Here is a 21,936-nt window from a genome sequence, read left to right on the forward strand (position 1 = left end):
TGGTTTCTTACCATCATTAGTTCTTTTCAAGGTGCTACTTTTGCCTCATTTTAGTATATACAGTCAGAATGCTGTCACTCAGCAGCTCATGATCAGAAATGATAGAAGAAGCCTGTCCTAGCTCCAAACCGAATGCACAAGAGACTGACAGCAACCTAGTTCACTCTGCAGTTACAGGAAATCAGCTCTCAGAGCTGTTAAGATCACTACCACATGAACCACCTGAATAATGAACAACTATACCTGATGACCAATCTGCACAGGTGTCTTAAATAAACCAGTAACTACTGCATCAGTCCATCTAGCCTTTTCCCTCTCCCCAAAACTTGTTCACTAGCCCGTAGGTCAGATCAGCTTCACTACAAGGCGGCAGCCTACACGAGTCAGTTTTATTTAATATTCACCTGCACAATTCCTTACAATGACTCGGCAGACAAGCCTGTATTACTGGACTATTCTAACTGCAAAACGACCACCCTTGGCAGAAAACTTCCCAACATACATACATTTGTGCTGAACAATTGTTCTTTACAGCCACGCAGTCAATGCTTTATTTGGAAAATAAATATAATTCCAGCTGCAACACTGCACAGTACATAAGTACATCTCAATAAAACAGCGCTACTTAATTACCCATGCAACATTTGTGGGACAGGTCTTCTGACAGTTCGAATGACATCATTTCTTAAAACTGTATTTGGTAGTCAAGGCAGACACAATATCTCTGTAAGGAGTATCCGAGTCAGCTTTGGTCCTTGGTATGCAACACAGTCGACGAAAAGTCGGAGAACGCAGCAACAGGTTGTGCAAGAGTCCCACGAAGCTGGAGGACAGCCAGTACAACGCCATGGACTGCAACGAGACAAACACCTGGGTCAGCCTCCCCAGGGGCAAGCAAAACGCTACGATTTTAGGCAGCTCTTCACGAACCACGACCGCTGGTTACGCCCAGCTACCAAGAAAAATAACTCACCTAAAACCACTCCTCTCAATAACAGTAATGGCTTCCATTTCAAATGCATTTTTCACTTGCACAACTCTTCCGGGAAAAAGAGTCATCTATACTGAAGTCTGACAACATTTCATAAATGAATTGATATTAGACTTGCTTAAACTTCTCTATTTCAGACTAAGGTGATAAGCGAAACAACTAGATATTGTCGTTTTACTAACCACTGCAAAAACATTCAGAAGCAGAACACCCGGTAAAAACTTATCCTCTCCTTTTTGAGATCGCAAAAAGGACACTAACCCGCTCTGAACGTCCTTCCAAGCCCCAGTTTGTGAAAATGATGTTTAGAAACAGTAAGTTTGCATATTCTTCCCTCTTGGACCAAAATAATCCTAATGCGTTAAAAATTTGAACATATAAGTAAATAAAACATCTTATTTGTTTTAGGGCACGCTGTCCTAGAGAGTAGGGTCTGTTAAATACGCCGGGCGTTCGGGCTGCTCTTCAAGCACTAGGAACATGCCAGGGTCACAGGATAACGGACGCCCCATTAAGAGCCTGTACTTACAGAGGGGACGGTTGCAGCAACAGGGATCATTATGATTGACACCACTCTAAAGAAATTCGTTGCAAACTTCTGGAATCTGGAAACTTTCATTTTTTGTGAAGCAAAGATCTGAAAGAAGAGAAACCCACAGCTATAAACAAGCTTTTTTTGAAACAACTAAAAGGAGAAAAAAAGGCAACAGTGGGGTTTCCTGTAACCCAGCACTCTCATTCACCTATTACTTTCATGCTGCACCCTCCATTTCCATTAACATACTGCTACAATCTCATCTGACTCGGTTGATGTTTGACATGTTCAGTCCTTTGTAGAAAATGCTGTACCAACCTAGCAGAGCTCCCAACAATCATTTCACAATAACTTTACATAGTCATTTTTGCACATGTGGACGTCCCAACGCCTCAGCCCAAAGCACGGTCCCCTCAGAAAAGGCTGCCAACAGGAAACAGCCCTGAAGCGGCTGACAGGTAACTGAGGGAAAGCAGAATCAGGTCTAGAGTCACATGCTGACTTTTTGTCCCTAAGACAGTCTCAGTCCACCTGACAAAGAAGAAAATGGAGTAAGAATGAAATCCAGATGGTTAGAATCTGATGAGAACACCTCGCAGAAAAATCAAGAAGAAAAATATTTCCCCAAAAATGAGAAATAAAGACTTTTCTTCTTTTTGCTGTTTCTGCTGATTAATCTCCCCAGCAACGCAAAGAACTTCTGGATTTTTCCAATTTGTTAAGAAGAACAAATAATGCTGTTAGTTTTGACCACCAGGCAATAACAAATAAGAGTGGGGGGAGAGAGTAGAACAAACCAAAAACCCCCACGTGTGTTTTCATATGCATAGCACCCCGGAAGCTCATTTGAACATCATGCAACAAGACTTCAGAGTCAAGACTAAATGTTACTGGGGCTCGAGTAAAGCCCATAAAGCATCTGAGACATGTCACATCAGAGCTGGTCATTTCTACAAAAGACACCCACACATTCAAATACACAGAACAATTAAGTTATTTTTAGGTTCTGCCCAAGCAGATTAAAGCAGTGATAACCTGTAACTACCCTTATGTTACCGTATTTTATGACTGGGCAATATTGTCTTACAATTCTATAAAAAGAAGTATCCTTTTGCAATCATCCCATTTATTCCACCAACGTACCTCCACGATCAGCAAATTCATAAGTCCCAGTGAAACTGGCAAAATCCACGTAGAATCTGGTGTTGTGAGGTCTGTAAACCACAATGCTCCGCCGGCTGAAAACTGTTGCTGAACTACACAAATAGTTTAAAGAAAATATGGAATTAAGTCTCATTTGCTGCCTCAAGTTGGCCAGAACTGTACCATGTATTACAATCAAATCATCCAACTTTCCAGGTACATTTTATCTACATGATAAGTACTATTAAAGCAGAAATGTGTGGTTTAACAGAACACACATCAAGGCAGTCCGCTCTCCATGCGACTAAAAAAATGGTAGAAGATACAAGCTGAGATGCGGCTTTGCCCGTGACAGCCACCGATTCAGGCAAACCTGTGATAAAAACTAGCTTGATCTCAATTACCATTTTACAAGCCAATGAGGAAAATACACAATGCGGTAACCTATGGTGACTACAGATTTTGTGTTTTGGAAATAATAATATTTTTCTTAATATCACTCATTATATTTTTGTTTAGAAGAACAAACTATAAACTCTCTTCTAAAACATCAGTATTTCTATTTAAAAACCACACACACGTTCACCTGTCTATAGTACTTCACGTAAAATGTCACACATAAGAAAATACAGATTACTACTGAATGTGATGTGGGATGGGTAATATTAGTTGCTAAATATGCTTATCTTGTGAACCAGAAAAATCCCAAGGCATTTTTTTTTTTCTAGTAACCCTGTCTTCAGAAGGCCACAAAATAATTCAAGGCTCACACGGCCTAATAAAATGCCTCACATTGCTCCCAGAGCTCAAACCCTGACAGTGCTTTTGAAGAGGCCTCCCACAAAGGTCACAACATTACTACAAATACTGAGGGTGTACAAGCAGCAATCAGTGATACTCTGGATGCTGTGACTACCTGCTCGACGAGTTCCAACCGAAGAAGAGTATAGGTGCGGTCCAGAAACGAGTTCCTTGCGTATACGAACGGTGGTTTGCTCTAGTACAATGTGTGCACTGTGCCCAATCAACGGCTTTGAAATGAATTTTTATTTTTATCAGATACTTATCTACGCTTAAGCTATATTAACTTTAAAAACTTAGTAGTGGAGTAGTTTTTGTATCAGCTAACATGTCAAGCTCGGGAGATAGTGTTCCTTAACCAACGAAGCATCTGGAAAGAGCGTGTCCAGTTTAATTACCTTTCGAGTCGGTGGTGCCAATACTGCAGTTGCGCAAAGCGAGGGACACGCAAACCCACAGTGGAATCTGTACCCACACCACTAAAGTGGCTTTGAAGGGATGGCAGTTGTCTCGAACGTACAGGTCCGTAATAATCCTCCGTAGGTTTTTCTTAAAGTGGAACCTTTAAGAAAGAAAAAAAAAAGCCCTCTCATAACACCTGTTAGAGTAACGTCTCAAACTGTGAAACAGCAATTCTACAGGCTGCGCACGTCCAATTGGCTTCTTTGGGTACAACCTTGGAAAACCTGAAAGCCCTTCCTCTTCAAATGTGCCCCTCTCCTTTGCCAACCCTCTTCCCTCATAACTTTTAGCCCTGTTGCTTTAAGCAGCTTTTCACAACAAAAATTCCCACTGTCACTGGCAGCTACCAGTAAGTCATTTGATATTGTATTTCATGGTGCTTCTTGTCTGAACTAGGGTGTAACTTTCTCAATACAGAGGCAATCGGCCAGTTACATGATCCTCAGTAACCCAGCTGAGATACGCTGCTACTGCGCAGGGCCCAGTGCTACGCCAACGAAGAGGTCCACTACCACTCAAGCCTCAAGTTCCAACAACATTTAGATGCCATAATAGCTAAGAAAACTTTAGTCCCAAGTGAAAACAACAGTAACAATCCTGGATGCAGCCCTGTAATCATAAGCCTGTCACAAGTTCAGACTCTGAAGGGCAACAAAACAAACACAATTAAGCTGTAGAAGCGGTAACAAAATCTAAGCTTTAGGCAGCAGGAGAATCCTTCTACAGGACTGTTGCTTGTAGGACTTTCCCTCCTGCTACCCTTCAATCTAAAATAGATTTATAAGGTATACACAATTGCCATCTTACCTGGCCACCTTTTCAGACCAACCCAGTTGCTTTCCACGAACGGAAACTTCATAGCGAAGACGCTCAGCTAGTTTTTTAATCTCAGGCTGCAAATTTTCCAACTAGCTAAAGAAAAGGAAAAACGTTTATGCACAGTTACACAAAACAACCGCTTCCTACCCCACCTAATACTGTACAGACATTAAAAACAACTGTGAAAGACAATGCACGCATCCGTGAACACCTTTAAACAAAATGAACATGTGAAGATACTGACAAGAAGTATTTAAAATAACCTCAAAGATGCTGACTTACTACTGAGGGAAACAAACCAGGAATTTGATTTTATATTTTGTTGTTAATAAGCATCTTTTCTCTCTTCATTCAGGAACTGCGACCAGCTACTTAAAACAACCTTTAATGCCACCTCAGAAAGATTTAAAGCCCAGCAGGACATGCAACTTTGCAAGTCACCGGTCACTAGCCTGACGAATCAGAAGAGACCCCATTACACAAGAGTGCAGTACAACATTCACTTCTGCAACCAAAAGAAAAGGAAAAATGATCGTTAGGGAGAAAAAAAACAACCCCAAATACACTGCAATAAAAAAATTCAATTATGCTGCTTCTGCAGTAACAGTCTTTAAAGGACAGCTGCTGAAGAACACGTCTAAGAAACGCAGCTGCATCTACCAGTCTGACCTTTACACAGGTGAAGAACAAAGATCCAACTGATTGCAAATCCGTCCTGAGTTCTGGCAGCTGTGAAGCACCACCCAAAGTCCTCGTTAGGTGGTAAAAAACGAGTAGAGAGAAGGAGAAACGCCCTGTTTCATACCACTGCACTGCCAAGGCTCCTTCACAGCTGCAGGCACAGCATATAACCTTTTCAGTAACTACCAACCGTTTTCCTCATTTTTGAAGAAAAATGGATATTTATAAACCGCTGAAGGCTGGTTTACTTTTAAGTTTTCACTGGAGCAACTTTATCAAGAGCTTTAAGTTAACGTAACAAATCACAGAAAGTACCTCGCCCGCGCCAGCTGACCCTCACTCAAACAACCCGATTTCCATGCAGCGACCATGAAGCAGCACATCCCCATTTTTCAGTTTCTCTTATACTTCACACGCCCAAGGAAAGACCAGCGCAGGTTTTTAACCGGCCAAACCCCCCACCCCAGCTGCGGTGCCCCCTGCCACCCGAGACCAACGGACCGCACAAGGGACCCCGGGTGAAGGGGGAAACCGCGGCCGCCGCTACGCGTCTGTGGGAAGGTCCCAGGACCTACGGCCCCAAAGCCCGCGCCGAGCCCCTCAGCGCCCGCGGCCGCCCCTCGGGCACCCACCTTGGCCAGGAGGCGGCCCTGGTGGGCGGCGAGCGGCAGGGTGACGGCGGTGCGGAGCAGGGCGGCGCCGCCCACGATGGCGGCCCACCACGGCAGCCCCGTGGCCGCCTGCAGCGCCACCAGCCCCTCCTCCGCCCACTGCACGGGCGCCGAATGCGCCAGACCCTCGTACCAGCTGCCACCATCGCCGCTCGCTGCCGCCGCGACCGTTAACGGCCGACCCCGCGCGCCGCCAACGGCCGCGCCACGCGACCCCCAACCCCGCGCCAGCCGCCACATGGCCAACGGTCCCGGCGCGCGCGCCCCGCCCTCATATGGGGTGGGGTGGGGTGGAGGGCGCATGCGCCCCGCGCCCTGCCGGCGCCGCGGCTGCCATGTTGATGAAGGGCAGCGGGAAGGGCAGGCGCCCGGGCGCAGGGTAAAGGCGGGGGCTAATTAGCAATTAACAACTCCCGCGGACCGGCTGAGCGCCTGTGCTGGCGTCACTGCAAGGGACCGGACGTTGCAGAGTGCGGGCTCAGCGCCCGAGCGGCTAAACCACTCCTGCGTGCTCGACCCTGTTCTCTTCCCCTTCAGGCTAAAGGGTTTCCCCTCCACAGTACCCAGCCCTAGCTGGGGTCTCTTCCTTTTCCTTAAATAAAGGTCTTGCAAGAGTATGTTCCTTTTTTTTATTGGTCAAAGAAAAAGCAAAACATCTGAAAAAAAACACTAAAAAAAAAGTTATCTGCAGAAAATAATGTTCCGTGTACAGACTTCCCAAAACACCCAGGATTTAATTTAACATGGAAAAGGAGCAGTACCAAGGCCTGGGCTGCTGTGGCCAGTTTGATATGTCAAATCAACAAAACGCAGGGGAGAAGCTCTGTTCTTTTGACCCACTGAGTTCATGGCTGTTAATAAATACTGAGCACCATTTCTCAGTGGGATTACTTCTGATTAAGAATGCAAATAATCCTAAACAGCACTGAAGCATTACCCAAAAAATTCTAGCAGAGGGCTCAAGGTAGTAAAGTAGACTGAAAGGGCACTATTCCCCACTCACAGTAAGCTGCTGAAATGGAGTTTCCTTCATGTCTTGCAGCAGTTCTTCAGTGTGGAATCCATTTTGCTACCACCACTTCTTACACAACATATTTCAGGTGATCTCACAGCTGCAACAAGGAGCTTATTATTATTTAGAGCATTGCCCAAGGGCATGTTTGGGTACACCCAAACCTTCTGGACACCTCAGAAATAACACAGTATTTAAAAGGCAGCGGGTTTCTTTGGACAAGCACTGTTTGCTTCTGGCTTTCAAAGGAGTACCATAATAAATACCAAATAGCACTTTGTAAATTCCAGCCTTAACAGCAGCCCCTTTAACCCCCCCAGGATATTTCTCCCCCAGGTAGTATCTCTCAGGGTAGTAACTTACAACAGAAGGGTTGACTCCAAGTGACATAGCAAAGAAAAACCAAGCTTTCCTTCAGCCTTTCTCCATGCAGAATAACCAAGCAACAGACCACGCTGGCCCTTGCTTGTCCTGCACAGAAAGTGTAACACCTACCCGTAGGTCTGCTTTAAACCACACACAGACAAACCGTATGGGGATCCTGAGCGGAGCTGTGCGTCACTGCTGACCGAGTCGCCTCGCAGCACCTCCGAGACTTCGCCTCCCAGTACTGCTGTTCACTCCAAGCTAATCTAAGTGAAGAAGGTGAGCTCCTGACAATGACTGTAAGGAAATTGTCACTTGGACTTATCAAAATAAACCTTCACGGGGCAGTGACCAAGTCTGGAGCAAGAGATTGCCTCCTAGAACAAAGCCACTTATTCCGAAATAAGCCTTCCTTCAGAGTCGGTTTTCATCAGCAAAGTTCTGCTAAAACTGCAAATTAAGAGTCTCATTCTGGAACTAACACACACCGTGGATATATGTTCTGAAATGACTTTTGTAGGCAAAGGAAGGAACCAGAGGAACAAGCTCTGGGAGCACTCGTGGAACAGAACAGGCCTTGCTGAATCCACCCAAGTGTAAGAATAATTTTTAATAGATGCTGCAGTGTTTTACATTTACCGGGCAAGTAGTTGGGTTCAGTGTGGCGACGACTCTGAAAATACCAAAAGGCTGTTTTCTCAGGCGCTTTTTGCTGAAAAGCCTTTCACAGAAGGAAAATGGAAACTCTCTTAATATCTTTTTACAACTGATGTATGCCTTCTCAAAAAAATCCAGCACACGTTTGTGAAAAAGCCCGTCGGTAATGCCCATGGTGGGTTTTGGTTTGGGGTTTTTTTTTTTTAATAATGTACTTAAATTACACAAGTAGAAAAGTTATGCTTATTAATAGTTTAATGTATGAAGGAAACATCCAGATTTCTGAATATGAAGGTACATATCTCACATTAATTTAAGTCTACATAAAGTAGAGCCTCTATACTGACATATTGAAATTTACTTTCTGCTTAGCCATTTGTTATGTAAACAATTGTACATTTATTTGCCATTCTAAAACTTCAGGATCAAGTTTACATAATTTTGCTAATTTTCTGTGTTTGCTCAGAAGCAGTTTACAGTACTAAAACCAACCAGCCAAAGAACAGCTTCAACAGAAAGTTATGTCAAAAAAAAAAAAAAAAAAAGGAAAGAAAAGAATAAAGGCTAACTAAGTTGAAACGTATGATGGTGGGGAATGGGCGGTCACAATGTTCACAGAAAAAGGTCAGTTAGTAAGTTCTTCTGCAAAAAGCCTACACACTTCAGTCAAGCACATCAGTAGAATGATCTGGGAGCACATAAACTGTTTCTGCCGTTTGTGTTTTCCTCTGCAAGAAAGGAATCTCAAGGCTAGCAAGTTGATCCCACTCAGCCAAGTTGGTTCATATGCACACTGTTCATGTGAGGTGTCCAAGTTCCAGTCCACACCTGGAAGAGAAAGCTTCGTTTAACACCATGCTTCGGGGCTGCTCAAAGCAGTTCACAAATCAAAACCACACCGCAGTGCTCACAGTTTTCACTGCGCCCAAGTAAAGCCCAACATCAGACAACACAGCCACGAACCGTCAAACTGTACTGAGTTCCCTTCAGCACTTGTTCTATCCTGCTGCAATTCAGGAGAGACGCGAGGGAAATGGGGGTTTCGTCTTTCTGCCTGTACTTTTTTCACCTCGGCCAAAGGGTCCATTCCCCCTCTCCCTTTCAACTTTGTGCAAAAAATCACTGTCAGCCAGCCTGACTGCTTTCCTTCATAGCAAAACCAAAGAGAGATATCAACGCTATTTAGGCCCACTCATTTCTCCATCAAGCAACACTGATGAAATATATATTTTACTGTTCCACAGGAAAAATGCGTCCCTTTAGAAGCCGGGAAGAAAGTACTCCTAAACGTGCCAGGTCCGCTGTCAAGGACAACTAACAGGACGTGTATATGTGCAAAATTATTTGCAAGGACAACACCTGGAGGCCTCCAGCTTTCAGAGCAAGCGACTGTCTGTCTTCTTTACCTTCAGTAGGTCAGTCTATCAAGAACTCTACTTCTGGCACCTTGAATTATTTTCCCCCAATGCATACCAGCACCCTCAGCTCTGGGGAAACCCAAGTAGGACAAAGCAAAGTGTTCTCTGGGGGACCAACTTTTCTCACTAAACCAGAAGTCGCCTCACAGGGTCGTGACCCACTTCAGAGCAATACAAGAATCATCCAAATGACAGGCCGCCTCTTCTGCTGCACACCCACGGTCTGCCAGAGCCGGGAGCTGCTGTTTTCAGCTTGGATGATTCCCAAGCAAATTAAGTCCAGAAATATCTTTATTTAGTAACAGTATAACAGAGCTCACTGTAAAACTGAAAATAAACACAGGATATAATGTAACAAGAGCTACTGATGATCCGTGAAAGTATTAGCTGCTGGCTCAGTACCAGCAAGAGGTTTAGGGGAACAGAACCCCTGTACCTAAATTATATTTAGTGGACAAGCCTATAACCCAGGTGAGATCAGAGCAGCGGACAGAAGAGCTTCTTAGTACCCTCCCATGTGAACTCTTAACACAGTGAATGCATTATACCTTTCACTGCCTGGCAACAATCCTTTAAATCTAATGCTGCTTTCCCTTTTTGGGAAGGGAAAGCTTAAATAACAGCAAATAAATGGCTTTTCTCACAGAAGGTAATTGACTGTGTTTTTCCCAAATGCAGAACTGCACAAACAGAAATCATGATAGTTTTGAGGAAAATATAGCGCATAAAACTCTCTTTCCTATGCACACTCACCTGCGACACATCATCAGAAAAGCTGCTCTGCAGTACTTAACCAGGTGTCCACTTTGACTGAAGAGGCAAAGCTGCCCTGAGCTCAGCTGGAAGCAAGCTTCCCAGTTCTCAAGCACTAATATGTTCACACAAGTAACTACAGCACACTCCTTTGAACTGCATTAACTTAGTGGTGCTGATTTTTTCTTGGGACAACTTACTTCTATTTTTGGAGAGACAACTGATGTTCAGAAGTTGTCAGTAAGCACGTACAGCACTCGGTGCTGCAGTGAGTAGCGGGGCTCTATCGGCTCCTTAGAGACATGAGCAAGAAGAAACATTGCACTGTATTTTCATACCTTCTAACAGCTAAGCTCTTACCTTCACCACACTGTTTCTCAAGTTAAAACGAAATTGCAAATATAGAAGTTGAAAACTTACCGTCTGAGGCCCATTATTTTCTGTGGAATTTGAAACCATCTTTATCAGCGAGTTCCAAGATGGGTCAGCAGCATGAGGCCCATTAAATATAGGGCCTCCAGTACCATCTGTGATGGGGGCTACAGGAGGAATCATTGCATTCCCATACACAGAGAAAGGCATACCCTGGAGGGAGGAAGAAGCAAGAATCAGTACATAGTCACAAACACTGCTACTATTGCACGTACAATGACAAAAGGGAATTTGTGTTCAAAAAATTATCCGTGCTGAAGCAGTAATGTAACGCCTGAATTTACAAAAAACATTTCCATGCATTTGTTCAATCACATCACGGACAAGTTATTTTTTATCAGATCTAGGCTCCTGCAAGACTGTGAGGGCTAGGCAGCGTTTTACATTACGCATGCTTCTGTGTGTCAGCACATGAGGCAGAGAACTAACAGAAATGGAGCGGTACCACGCGTTATCAAGTCCAAGAAGGTCATTTACCCCGACTTTTGGGAAGTCCATGTATCCTGCAGGAACGGGCTGATGGAATGTACCGGAAGGCGTTACGATTCCCGTGCTGTCTCTCTCCATGGCTTGGTGTGAGAACACCCCTGGATCGGACATGGGCCTGTGGATCATGTGGCTCCCCATCCCGCTGTGACACCAGTCCACTTTATCTAACAGCACAGAAGACACAGCAACAGCATGACATGACACCCGCTAATCATCCATTCTCCACCCTCAACGTTTGCACACCGCAACGTTTCTAGAAGTAGCATTTGCTCAGCTTGCACCTCCTATGCACCTACCCGCATTAAAACTTAGGTTTAGGTGCACGTGGGATGGACAGCATCAGAAGCAGCACCGGCACGTAAAGTTACTCCATGGCATCAAGCCCGAGCCAATGCAAAGAGTTTTGAACAGTTATATACAACCAAACCATCACCTCTACATTTTTCCTTCACTTGAAAAGGAAGGCTGGCATTTGTTTTGACTGTTCCTCCTCCAAAAATTTAAATTCCTTGTGCATTTGGTGCTGTGGAAGGGGTAGGTGCACTGTGAAGACTATTTGCTCTGCTTCGTTACCATTCTTTCATGAATTATTTAATGAACTAACAGACAGATAAATACTTTTGAAAAGCAAAACCAGAACATGACCGGCTGGAGATGTGTGCTCATGTTCTAATTACATGAATTCATTAAAGGCAGCTTGGTATTGTCACTACAGTTCAAACCCCAGACAACTAGAAAGCCAATTTTTCAAAATAGAACATAAGGAAATTACACTTAAAAGGGTGGAGGAGGAACATAGAAACACTTCTGAAGCTATCCTAATACTCAACATGAGAAGAGCTAACCTCATTCTGAACAGAAAATCAGAACGTTGAAGTAACTGAACAAAGTAGAAAGAAAACAGCAGCCTGGAAGCTAAGACAGACCTTAAGGGCAACTTTTACACCTTGACAACGCAAATGAACACACTCAATTTTTTCAGCCTTAGTTATGAATAGCCTCTCGCTACACAGATGGGAAAAAGACCATTAGTTAAGTAAAGAAAGGTCTGGATACATCCCACCTATTTTGTATTTGGCAGAAAAAACCCAGTAATCACTTCTCGCACGCAAAGCATGTGCATAGTCAGTCTATTAAAACCTTAGGCTGTTTCGACTCCTCAGTCAAGCAGTGCAACAGGTTGTTCAGAGAGGCTGAGCAGCTTCCATCCTTGGAGGTTTTCAAAATCAGATTGGATAAAGCCTTGAGCAACCCTGATCAACCTCATAGCAAATCCCATTCTGTGCAGGAGGTTGAGATGACCTCCAGAGGTGCCATCCAGCATCACCTCATGATTCCCTCCTCTTCATCCCAAACAAAGAAAAATCAAATAAAAAAAACAACCCCCAAGAAATTCAGCAGTCTCCTACAAAAGGCATCCAAGACTCCTGAAGCGTTTGCTGAGAAAACCTGTCTCATCAGGAACTTAATTTTTTCATGAATTGTGGAATACTGAATTCTATGTGACTACAGCAGAGCCAAGAGCCTCGTGTTAGTGAAACACAAATGCCACGACTGAAAATAACAAGGAATACTCAAACTCATAAATGAACTGCACCATCCTCAGCACAAAAAGCTCCATCTTGGCTATGAATTAAATAGTAACTCCTACTGTACCAGATCATCTATCTATCAACAGAAAGAAAATACAGTTGTCTTGAGACATCTTCATCTCCCCTCTTCCTAAATCAGACGATCCTCACTCAGTTCATCCCTCTAAACCCTGTGGTTTTATCTTCCCTCCTATTTCCTGCTCTGAGTAACTACTCTACACAGCCAGGGCGTTTCAGAACCCCTGAGGCTTTCTGAGGCTTTGTTGAAACACAGCCAAGTGGACAGGAGGGCAAACAGAAGTCCCTGCTCCCACTCCTTCGGAAAGAGCACTCCTACGTTTTGAGGCACCTGCTTCTGCACCGTCCTTCAGCTCCAAAGGCAAGTTAGGGAAACACACCGTTGTGGTCAACCGCAAGCACAGGGATGTCCGTTAGCACTACGTACCTTGACTGCCACCTATACCTTCGAAGGACCAGATCCCACTATGTCCCACTGGAGCAGCTAGGTTGCTCCCGATAACAGATGGAGTAGAAGTTCCAGTTTGTCTGATACGTGCAGACCGTTCAGTCCCAATCGGAACAGGAACTTTTCTGTCCTGAGAAACATTACTGGGTTTTTCTGATCCCAAGGACACTGCTGAAGGGGTGGGAGATGGTGCTCTTACTCCAGAAGACACTGACTGAGCAGGGGATTCTGCAAGAAAATCCAGGATAGCACTTAGTAACAGCAGCCAGATCCTCTCAAGTCACCACCAACCTATGCTTTAAAGTCAAGCCACACATCAAACAAGTTAATATAGGTGGTGTGTTAATGCCACATTCGTACAGCAAACACATCAGCATAACTTCAATGGTTTACTTTCAGATCAGAGAGAATCACCATCCATTTAGTCTCTTACATAAAATGGTTATCACGCCCTGCCAACTCAGCTACTGGACGTCCGCCGCAATCAATCACAACAGACCTCAAAATCTTAACTAAGCATTCCTGTCTATCGTTAATGAAGGATTTGAGGCTTATACCCAAAAGTATAGCCAAAAGAAACCTGTGCTTTTGTTTCGTTTGTTTCTTCTTGGGTTGTTTTGGGCTGAGTTTTTTGGTTGGTTGGTTGGTTTTTAATCCTGATTTGTTCTCAGTGGGGTTTTTTTTGGTAGGTTTTGTTTGGTTTTGCCAGTAAAACAGACTAACAAGTTCCCTGAACAAGCCAGCACTCAACAGTTTTTCTGTCTGAAAAACTCCACTACATAGCCAAAATGGCAGGGGCCAAACACAAAGGAAGGTACCAGAGCTTGTCTTAAGTATTTTCTCCTAGAACACATTAGACAGTTCTGTTTTAAAAACATCAGAACAACTAAGCAATCACCACTGTTGAGCTAGCTTTAGTATGAAACATTACATGGTTTACACAACTCACACTTGGAATGTTACCTTCATGAACAAAAAACCCCAACCTCCTCTTTGCAAAATGACTATAAGAATGTCATATATGTTAACAGGCCAAAGTTAATAGCAGCAAAAATAAGGAAGTCCACAATAGCAGGGCCTTCGCTGTTAAAAAAAAAATAAACCAAACCACACACTAGAGATCAGAACTTGCACAAGAAAATTTTATGTGATCACAGACTAAAAGATTTAAAACATACCTAAAAACCTGACGTTAAAAGTTTTCATAACTAGAAAAGCCTACCTAAAATAGGCAGTGCGTGAGGCCACTTAGTGGGAAACTAGATCGGAAGCCATTGTACAAACCGACTAGGACTCACCATTTGATGCTGATGAACATGGAGGCAATAAACTAAGTGGGGAAAAATGCTGTCTGTTAAAATTAGCAGCTGCAGGCGCTCCGCCGAGAGGTGTCCCAGGCGCGTATATCTGACCTCCTGAAAGGTTTGAGGCAAAGTTACCCAGGTGTGTAGAAGAAGGTGTTACAGAAGCGTAGGGTGAATCCATACTGACAATACCTATGGGAGAAATTGGTACAAATGACTCCCAGTACTCCAAGATCGCTGTGAAAAAGTCATCAATATCATGGAAATGATAAAAAACTGAAGTGAACTCTTATCCAATCAATTTGGGGGGTGGGAGGGGGGGCATACTATTTCCTGGGGAGAACCCGGAGTCTTAAGCTTCCTACTCTGCAAGTCTTGACAGCATGTGGCACTTGTGCTGTGTATGTAAGTCAAGAATGATTCTTACGTTATCATGCGGGTACCCTGGTTGCAAATAAATAGGGAATATAATACATGTTCTGATATAACTGCATACTGGAAAAGTAACCGAGCATTTTATTAACCTGTAATTTAAATTCTGCAGGTTCAGAAAGTATGGTTTTGTTCCAGGAATGGTGGAAATAGTACTGAAGAAGACTTTCTCCCTTGATTTTCCATTTTACACAATGACGTCTATATACACCATGATCAACACTGATGTGTTTTTTTCCAACCCAGGGGGACATTTTCACTTGCTTAGGAAAACGTTCTTTTATTAAGCGCAATAGGCACCAATAAGCCAAGCTATTAAAAAGACAAGAATTACTATCCCTTTAGTGAAGAAAGGGGGAAACAAAATCTTAGGGTTTTAAGTTGCAAAAACTGTTAAGGAAGCTTGTTACCACGCAACTGCTGTGCCACTTCCATCCTTCTCCTACTCATCAAGCACATGACGAGAGATTTATATTTGTAGTTTCAGTTAGGAAAAAAAAAAAAAAAAAAAAAGAGAGAAACTTCCCTTCACCAGTGACGCCCCCTCTGCATCATCCGTTAGCAAGATCCAACCTCTACTTCTTGACAAATTCTTCAGGCTCTCAGGGGCTACTTCCCAGTGAACTTAACATTAACACTCCCTGACTCTGTAACAGACACCTCCAACTATATCTATTATGCCTGCAGCCTTCCCAAGGAAGAAGAGCTGCTGTAAAGGAGGACTGTGGTTACAGCACCCCTTTCACTCAGGAACTGACAGGCATGCTCAGGTGGCACACAGTGCACGAGCGTGTCGAACTCAAAACACTCAGAAGCATGTATCAAGGTGACAAAATCCACAGAGAGCACCTCAAAAGCTACTCGACACCACGATATTCACAAAATAAAAAAACAACCACCTTGTTAAATCTCTCCATTCATAAACAAAACTACGAATACAACTCACAGGTCCTACTAAAACAGACACAGATGGCACAAACGGTGCACGTACTCTCTGGAAGCTACGCAACAAGTTCTGTGGCAGTCCCTTGGCCGCTGTGCAGAAGGCTAAACATCTTGCTATAAAGTTCAAGAAGTCAATGAAGTTAAGTTTTTTGATCTAATTTAGTCGTTAAGAGAACACACCTCTTATTACAACTTCAGATCAAAACACAGTCCTTTTTTATTCATCACCCTAACACTTTGAAGATGCTGTTTTATTGCGGCCCCAGTACAAGAAGAAAGTTATCATGAACTAGAAGAGTTGTTAGCTGGTGGTGGGAAAGGGAGGGGGAAATAACAGTGCAGTGTTTTATTATCTTGGCAATCAGAGAAGAGTAGATTGGGAAGGCAGACAGAATGCCTCAGCTCAACTTTTATCAAGTTCATCAGCTGCAAAATAGTTACTAGATTTGTCAGGCAGCACTTAAAAGGAAGATGAACTCTACTTTGCTTACAGGAACGACAAAAAACTGTACTACAGCACCCTTTCGTTGCAGGGCAGACAGCGATTGGCTATAAATGACCACAAAAGCTGAGGCAGAAAGTATTACATGTTCAAAATAAAAACATGCCGCAGTTATTTTTGAAGTATATTATTAAGGCATGACAGCAAAACGCAGACTCACCTGAGGGACTTGGAGCCGGCCTCTGTAACGGTGGCCTAAAACCTGGGGCTTTGGAAGTATCAGACTGATGTAAAGGATCTGAATTTGGCAAAAACGAAGACTTTCCTGATAGCATAGATTCTGGCGTTGTCTGAGATGAAACGACGGAACCACCCCAGAAGGCATGAGCGGATGTAGGACTGTTTTCAAACAACGTACTAAAGGGCCCAAATGGTAAAGTAGCACTGAAATTGTTACCCATAGACTTGTTTGCTGGATGGGCTGGATTCTGAGAAGCACTTTGTGTACTTAAGGTAGAAGGAAGCTGCACTGAAGAAGGAACACTGTGGGGCCTTTTGATGTGATTAACATTGAGGACTGCGACAGAAGAATTTTGCACAGGAGCTGCATTCTTGTGGACGCTACCGGTTCCGTGGACAGGCGGTCTGATGGCCGGGGTTTCCATCTTAGCTGCAGGCTGAGAAGATCCCATTGATGTCTGAGACATGGGATAGGTCATCGGGGCATTTGTTGGACCTGCCACGGGAGCAGAGGAGCTTGCCGCTGCTAAATTCGGAGGCACAACCATTCGAGGATCTGGTGCGGGAACCTGAGGTTGCTGAAGAGGGGGTCTTGCCTCTTGCAGAGGAGCTCCCGGAGGCTGCTGATGAGCAGGGTGCACAGATGAGCTGCCAGTACCAGAATTGGGCTGCCTACTGCTGGTCGAGCTGCTTGTTTCCACTGCTGGCGGACTACCCACTTCTGGATCAGATGAAGGTGCACCTTTATTCGGAGAGGCGGCTGCACAGTCAGAGGGACTGCTTCTGGAAACGCCCGCGGGCTGCGCAGGAGGAGAAGGAGATGAGGGGGAAGATGCAGGGTAGTGTTCTTTGGCAGTAGGAATCGGATACGTGGCATTCGTAGGCGCCGTGCTCGTGTTACTCGCCGTAGTTGTCACCGTGGTCGTCGTGGCATTCGATGTCTTCACGACCGTGACGAAAAGCTGTCTTCTGACCGAAGGTGAACTTGGACTGCCGTTTGCAGAAGAACCAGGCACGGTAGAAGCCACCGAGCTTGTTGTAGCTGTCGGACTAGTTGTCAAAGAGCTTGCTGAATTCACCTGAGAACCGCTGCTGTTCTGACTGTTATGGCGAGGCACCATGTGAGGCTTCGGCGAGTTGGTAGCTCTTGCAGGGCTCAATGGCCTAACGGGAAACGGACCCCATGTGGACTGAGCTGGTGGGAAAGTACCTCCGAAGTGTGTCATGGGCAACCGAGGCGGACGGATTTGCTGGAACGTCTGAGCAGCAAGTAAAGCGTGTGCAAACTGCGGAGGAGGATATGCTAATGGAAGAGAAACTTGGAAACCAGGCCGCACGTTATTCACCGGGTTCTTGATGGTTTTGTGAGTGGATGCTGAAGAAATCGCAGGCACGGCGAGTGCAGAGGCCGTCTGAGATGTTGACGAAGCAGCTACGGTTGTCACTTTGATGCCCGCGAGAGAACTGTTAGCAGCTGTAGTGGTGGCAGGTGTCGACGACCCTATTTTGGAGTTTGTGGCCGAACTTTTCAAACGGTTCTTTGGAATAAGTTCATCGATTTCCTTATCTGGATCCTTAATCAGAGCATTAATCAACTGCGTGGCCTGTCTTGTCGATTCAGTGCCACCCCTATAGAAAGGAAAGGGGAAAGTGCATCTGAAGTGTTTGCATACATAATAGCAAAGTACCTGCAGCACACGATCCAGCCTGTCTTCCATCATGCTAACACCGACAGAAAAATAACTCTCTATTTAAAGGCTGAGCTTGGCACATTCTTGCCACCAGCAATTATTTAAGAAGGTCAGGTTGAAAACTCCAAATCCCAAAAAACCCCAAACGGTTAGAACATTTACTCCCCTCAATACACATACATATTTAGCCACGTCTAAACAAGTCTAAACACCAAATGCCCAAATGCTAATGGTTATGCTCTTTACGTCCCACATCTCCTTTTGTACTAATGCCATGGCACCGACTGGCAGTTGTTCTTGGTTTCCTCACCCCATTCGTCTCCCCTGCCTGACAGAACTGACTGTCTCAAAGTCATCTTTCAAGTGACAATGAGGTCAAGCCTTCTCTTTTTCTATACAGACAAGTGTTCTACAGCAAAAAAGTCCCCACCGGAACGAGCAAACCAAGCCGCCTGCTTACCTTATCGTTATTATTCTATCTCCAGTTTTGTCCTTCTGTTTGTCAATGTCTATGTGCGCTCCCGTGCACTCACGTATCGCATTGATGTTACATCCTCCTCTGCCAATGACTCTGGAAATTACAGTGGATGGAACAGAAACCTTCTTGGATCTATACAGAAAAGAAACAGTATTAACCGGGAAACACTTCCATGGCATGAAGCTGTGGGCGGGTCAGTCAAACAATGTTATAATTCATGATTCAACCGATGTAGCAGTAATTTTGTGGTATCTACCAGGTCCGCCAAGAAGGTCACTCAGTAACCCCAGAGAGTGCTACACTAGATAAAACATGCTGAAAAAGGGCATCTACAAGGAGGAGTTAGGGGAACATTTTGCTTACCTTCTCACAACTTCCTTCCACCCTTCTTCCCTTTTCTGACCGCGTTTAGGACTAGCAATGGTTAGCTTTCCATTTGGAGAAGAAAGGGGAGAAGGACCAGACTTTGTGCAAGTAGACAATGAATTACTCGTCACTTCACTCATGACTTCAGACAACCTTTAAAAGAAATTATATGCTGTCATTATGCGTTCAAAAAAAACCCCAAAAGGGAAGGATGACTTGTATTTTGCCTGTTCTCCAGCCCCGCCAACCCATTTTTCTTTTAGCACTGTTATTTAAGAGACTGTTATTAAGAAGTTGCTTGAATTGAGATGCTAACATCTCAAGGTAACTCCAGCAGTTCCCTAATTCCAGATCCACAATGACATTCCTTGCTTCAGAACCTACTACTAAGTTCAAGTTCATACTGCAGCAATGTCCATACTCCTTATACACACTAGAGCAAGGACGCACTGCCTCATCCGCTTCGGAACAACTGATTTAGGAGCACAAGTCCACAAAGACAAGGACAGTGTTCCAACGTAGGGCAACCACCACCTTAGAATGGCAGGCATGGTCACAGCAACTTACTTTATGGATGATTTGCCAGTAACTGCTTTCCTCTCATCCTTTGGACAAGTGACAAGAACCGATGGTTGCTTTTTGTTGCTCTGCGTGTTAGTAACGGCTGTGGAAGAATGATTGTCACTTTTGTGGCTGCTGTTGCTATTGCTGCTTTCATCGCTACAGCTGGAAATCCTCATATTGTCACTATCACCACTTTCACTAGTACTGCTGCTCTTAGATTCCCCATTCACTTTTTCTGGTTGGCTATAGGAAATTGGGAGTTGATCATCAAATATGATCTGAACATTATCCGGGGTTACTTTGTTTTTCCTGTTTTTCCTTTTGGAGCTTGTTGTGGTGATGGTATTATTCCTCTTCCCATGGGAACCCGCTAATGTCGTCCAAGTTGCAGATATACCTATGGTGGTTGTAGTGGTAGCACTGGGAGGCTCCATTGGGACCTCCGGATCATCTGATGGAAGAGTGAAAAAACAGCACTAATTTAGCTGGCTCCAGGAACCTCGGGTGGTTTTGTTTTCCAAATCACACCTGTCCGTTCACATGACTTGTGAGTAACTCGACAAGGCTCCAGGAAACATGCAGAACCCCTAACTATGCAGACATCTGTAAGACTATCAGGTATGTCATACAGTGGAGCCTCTCCCCTTGTTTACGCTACCTTACACAGAATTTTATTCTTTTCCTGGACCAAATGCAGTAGCAATTTCACAAAAGTGAAATTGAATTCAGGCATGGGGAGACAGATGCCAGCAATTAGGGGACATAAACAAGCACATGAAACAACAGAAGAAAATGGCCACGTCTTCCCTTTCTTTCAGCATATCAGAGTGAGGGAACCACCAGTGAAAACCATTTCTCAGTACAGTACATGAAACTCTTCGCCACAAGATATGGAAGAGCCACGTTTCAATGGATAATTTAAGATACATATTTGGAATTTCCATATTGCCAGCTTTTCCAGATTATCATTATTATTATTCTGTTTGTAAGCTAAAAATAAAAAATTGACCTGGTTTTAAGTATTGGGACCCAGAAAAACAATAAACCACCCCAGCACCATCCCTATGGTAAAGTTAACCCATAACTCTCACTGCAGCCATCACACTAATCTATGGGCTTAATAGAGAAGGTAAATGAAAGCCAAGCTCAGCAGGTCATAAGAGAGCTCAGATTCAAGTTTTGACAAGAAAAGCCATTTTTAATACTGGAAATAAAATCAAGGCCGAGTTTCAAAAGTAAGGCAAATATTTTATATCACCTTCAGCTTTTAGCTTCTCTTTCTCCTGAGCAGCTTGAAGTTCAAAATTCTCTTTGTTTTTTGCTTCTATTTCTTCTAGTTTTCGTCTTTGTTCTTCTTTTTTCTTCCTCCTTTTCTCCTTTCTTTTCTCCCTTTTGGCAGCCAGAGCCAGTCTCCTGCTTTCTTCCCTTAGCTACAAGTCAAGCACATGGAACCGTATTACAGGACACCTCATGCATTTCAAGAAATGCAAATGATTTCTATTTCCTAGGAAGCTGAACTTGCATTTTAGACTATCGTATTCACAAAGGAGAAGCTAAATTCTCTATTATCCATATTTTTATGTATTTGCTTCTTCCAAACATATTATTCACTGACATTAACAGAAGCTTAGTGTAGAAATACAAGACAGACACCATACGAACTTAAGTCGGTGATTTCCACGACACATTTTCAGGATTCTTTGTGCAACTCGGTGTAACTCAGCGGTACAGTCCAAACAACACCCACCTCCCTTTCAAAGATTAGAACATGAAATGGTTTCAGCTAGTTAAAATACAAAGCGTGTGCTCATTCGACACTATATTGTACTTTGATTTCTCTATTAGATTTCTACTACACAACTATAATTTTTAGTGACATTCTAAGTTTGGGGGTTTTTGGGGGTTTATTGTTTGTTTGGTTTTTGTTTTTTAAATTCTAAGACACAAAACAGGGTTTAGACCTAAAATCCACATCAATGTGACTGAAAAATGCCTATCTTACGCTTGACAAAAAGTTATACTCAGAAATCCTTTTTCTGGTACAATATTATTCCGGAAGAGAATAGTTTTATGGCAGTTGCTTAATCCAATTTCTCTGACTAGTAGTTGAAGTGAAGTTCAAGGATTACCTGAACAACAGGGTACTCAGCTCTAGATACTCCAATTCTGGTAATCTCACATACTCC

At 43.8% G+C, this 21,936-nt stretch overlaps 2 protein-coding genes across 7 annotated transcripts in view; both read right to left on the reverse strand.

The window, feature by feature from the left end:
• Positions 1-521: 521 nt before the first annotated feature.
• LOC104041813 (cytochrome c oxidase assembly protein COX18, mitochondrial) lies at positions 522-6,421 on the reverse strand. The gene is made up of 6 exons (XM_064450744.1): positions 6,065-6,421; positions 4,740-4,840; positions 3,869-4,032; positions 2,670-2,782; positions 1,521-1,628; positions 522-852 (listed from the first exon to the last, which is right to left on the reverse strand). The coding sequence occupies exons 1-6, from the start codon at positions 6,404-6,406 to the stop codon at positions 679-681; spliced, it is 1,002 nt and encodes a 333-aa protein (XP_064306814.1). The 5' UTR covers positions 6,407-6,421; the 3' UTR covers positions 522-678.
• A 1,954-nt stretch (positions 6,422-8,375) lies between these two features.
• ANKRD17 (ankyrin repeat domain 17) overlaps positions 8,376-21,936 on the reverse strand; it is a 93,757-nt gene continuing 80,196 nt past the window's right edge. For 5 of the 6 annotated variants that reach the window (XM_064450734.1, XM_064450733.1, XM_064450738.1 and 2 more), the window contains 10 exons: positions 21,009-21,180; positions 19,754-20,201; positions 19,184-19,339; positions 18,803-18,952; positions 16,632-18,280; positions 14,587-14,784; positions 13,268-13,516; positions 11,219-11,394; positions 10,730-10,894; positions 8,376-8,966 (listed from right to left, as the gene is read on the reverse strand). In XM_064450734.1, coding sequence (XP_064306804.1) covers positions 8,907-8,966; positions 10,730-10,894; positions 11,219-11,394; positions 13,268-13,516; positions 14,587-14,784; positions 16,632-18,280; positions 18,803-18,952; positions 19,184-19,339; positions 19,754-20,201; positions 21,009-21,180 — 3,423 coding nt within the window. In that variant the 3' untranslated portion in view covers positions 8,376-8,906. The remainder of the gene's footprint in view (positions 8,967-10,729; positions 10,895-11,218; positions 11,395-13,267; positions 13,517-14,586; positions 14,785-16,631; positions 18,281-18,802; positions 18,953-19,183; positions 19,340-19,753; positions 20,202-21,008; positions 21,181-21,936) is intronic. The other variant, XM_064450735.1, reaches the window with a different exon arrangement.

Source organism: Phalacrocorax carbo, chromosome 4 (genome assembly GCF_963921805.1).
Source record: "Phalacrocorax carbo chromosome 4, bPhaCar2.1, whole genome shotgun sequence".
NCBI classification, from domain to species: domain Eukaryota; kingdom Metazoa; phylum Chordata; class Aves; order Suliformes; family Phalacrocoracidae; genus Phalacrocorax; species Phalacrocorax carbo.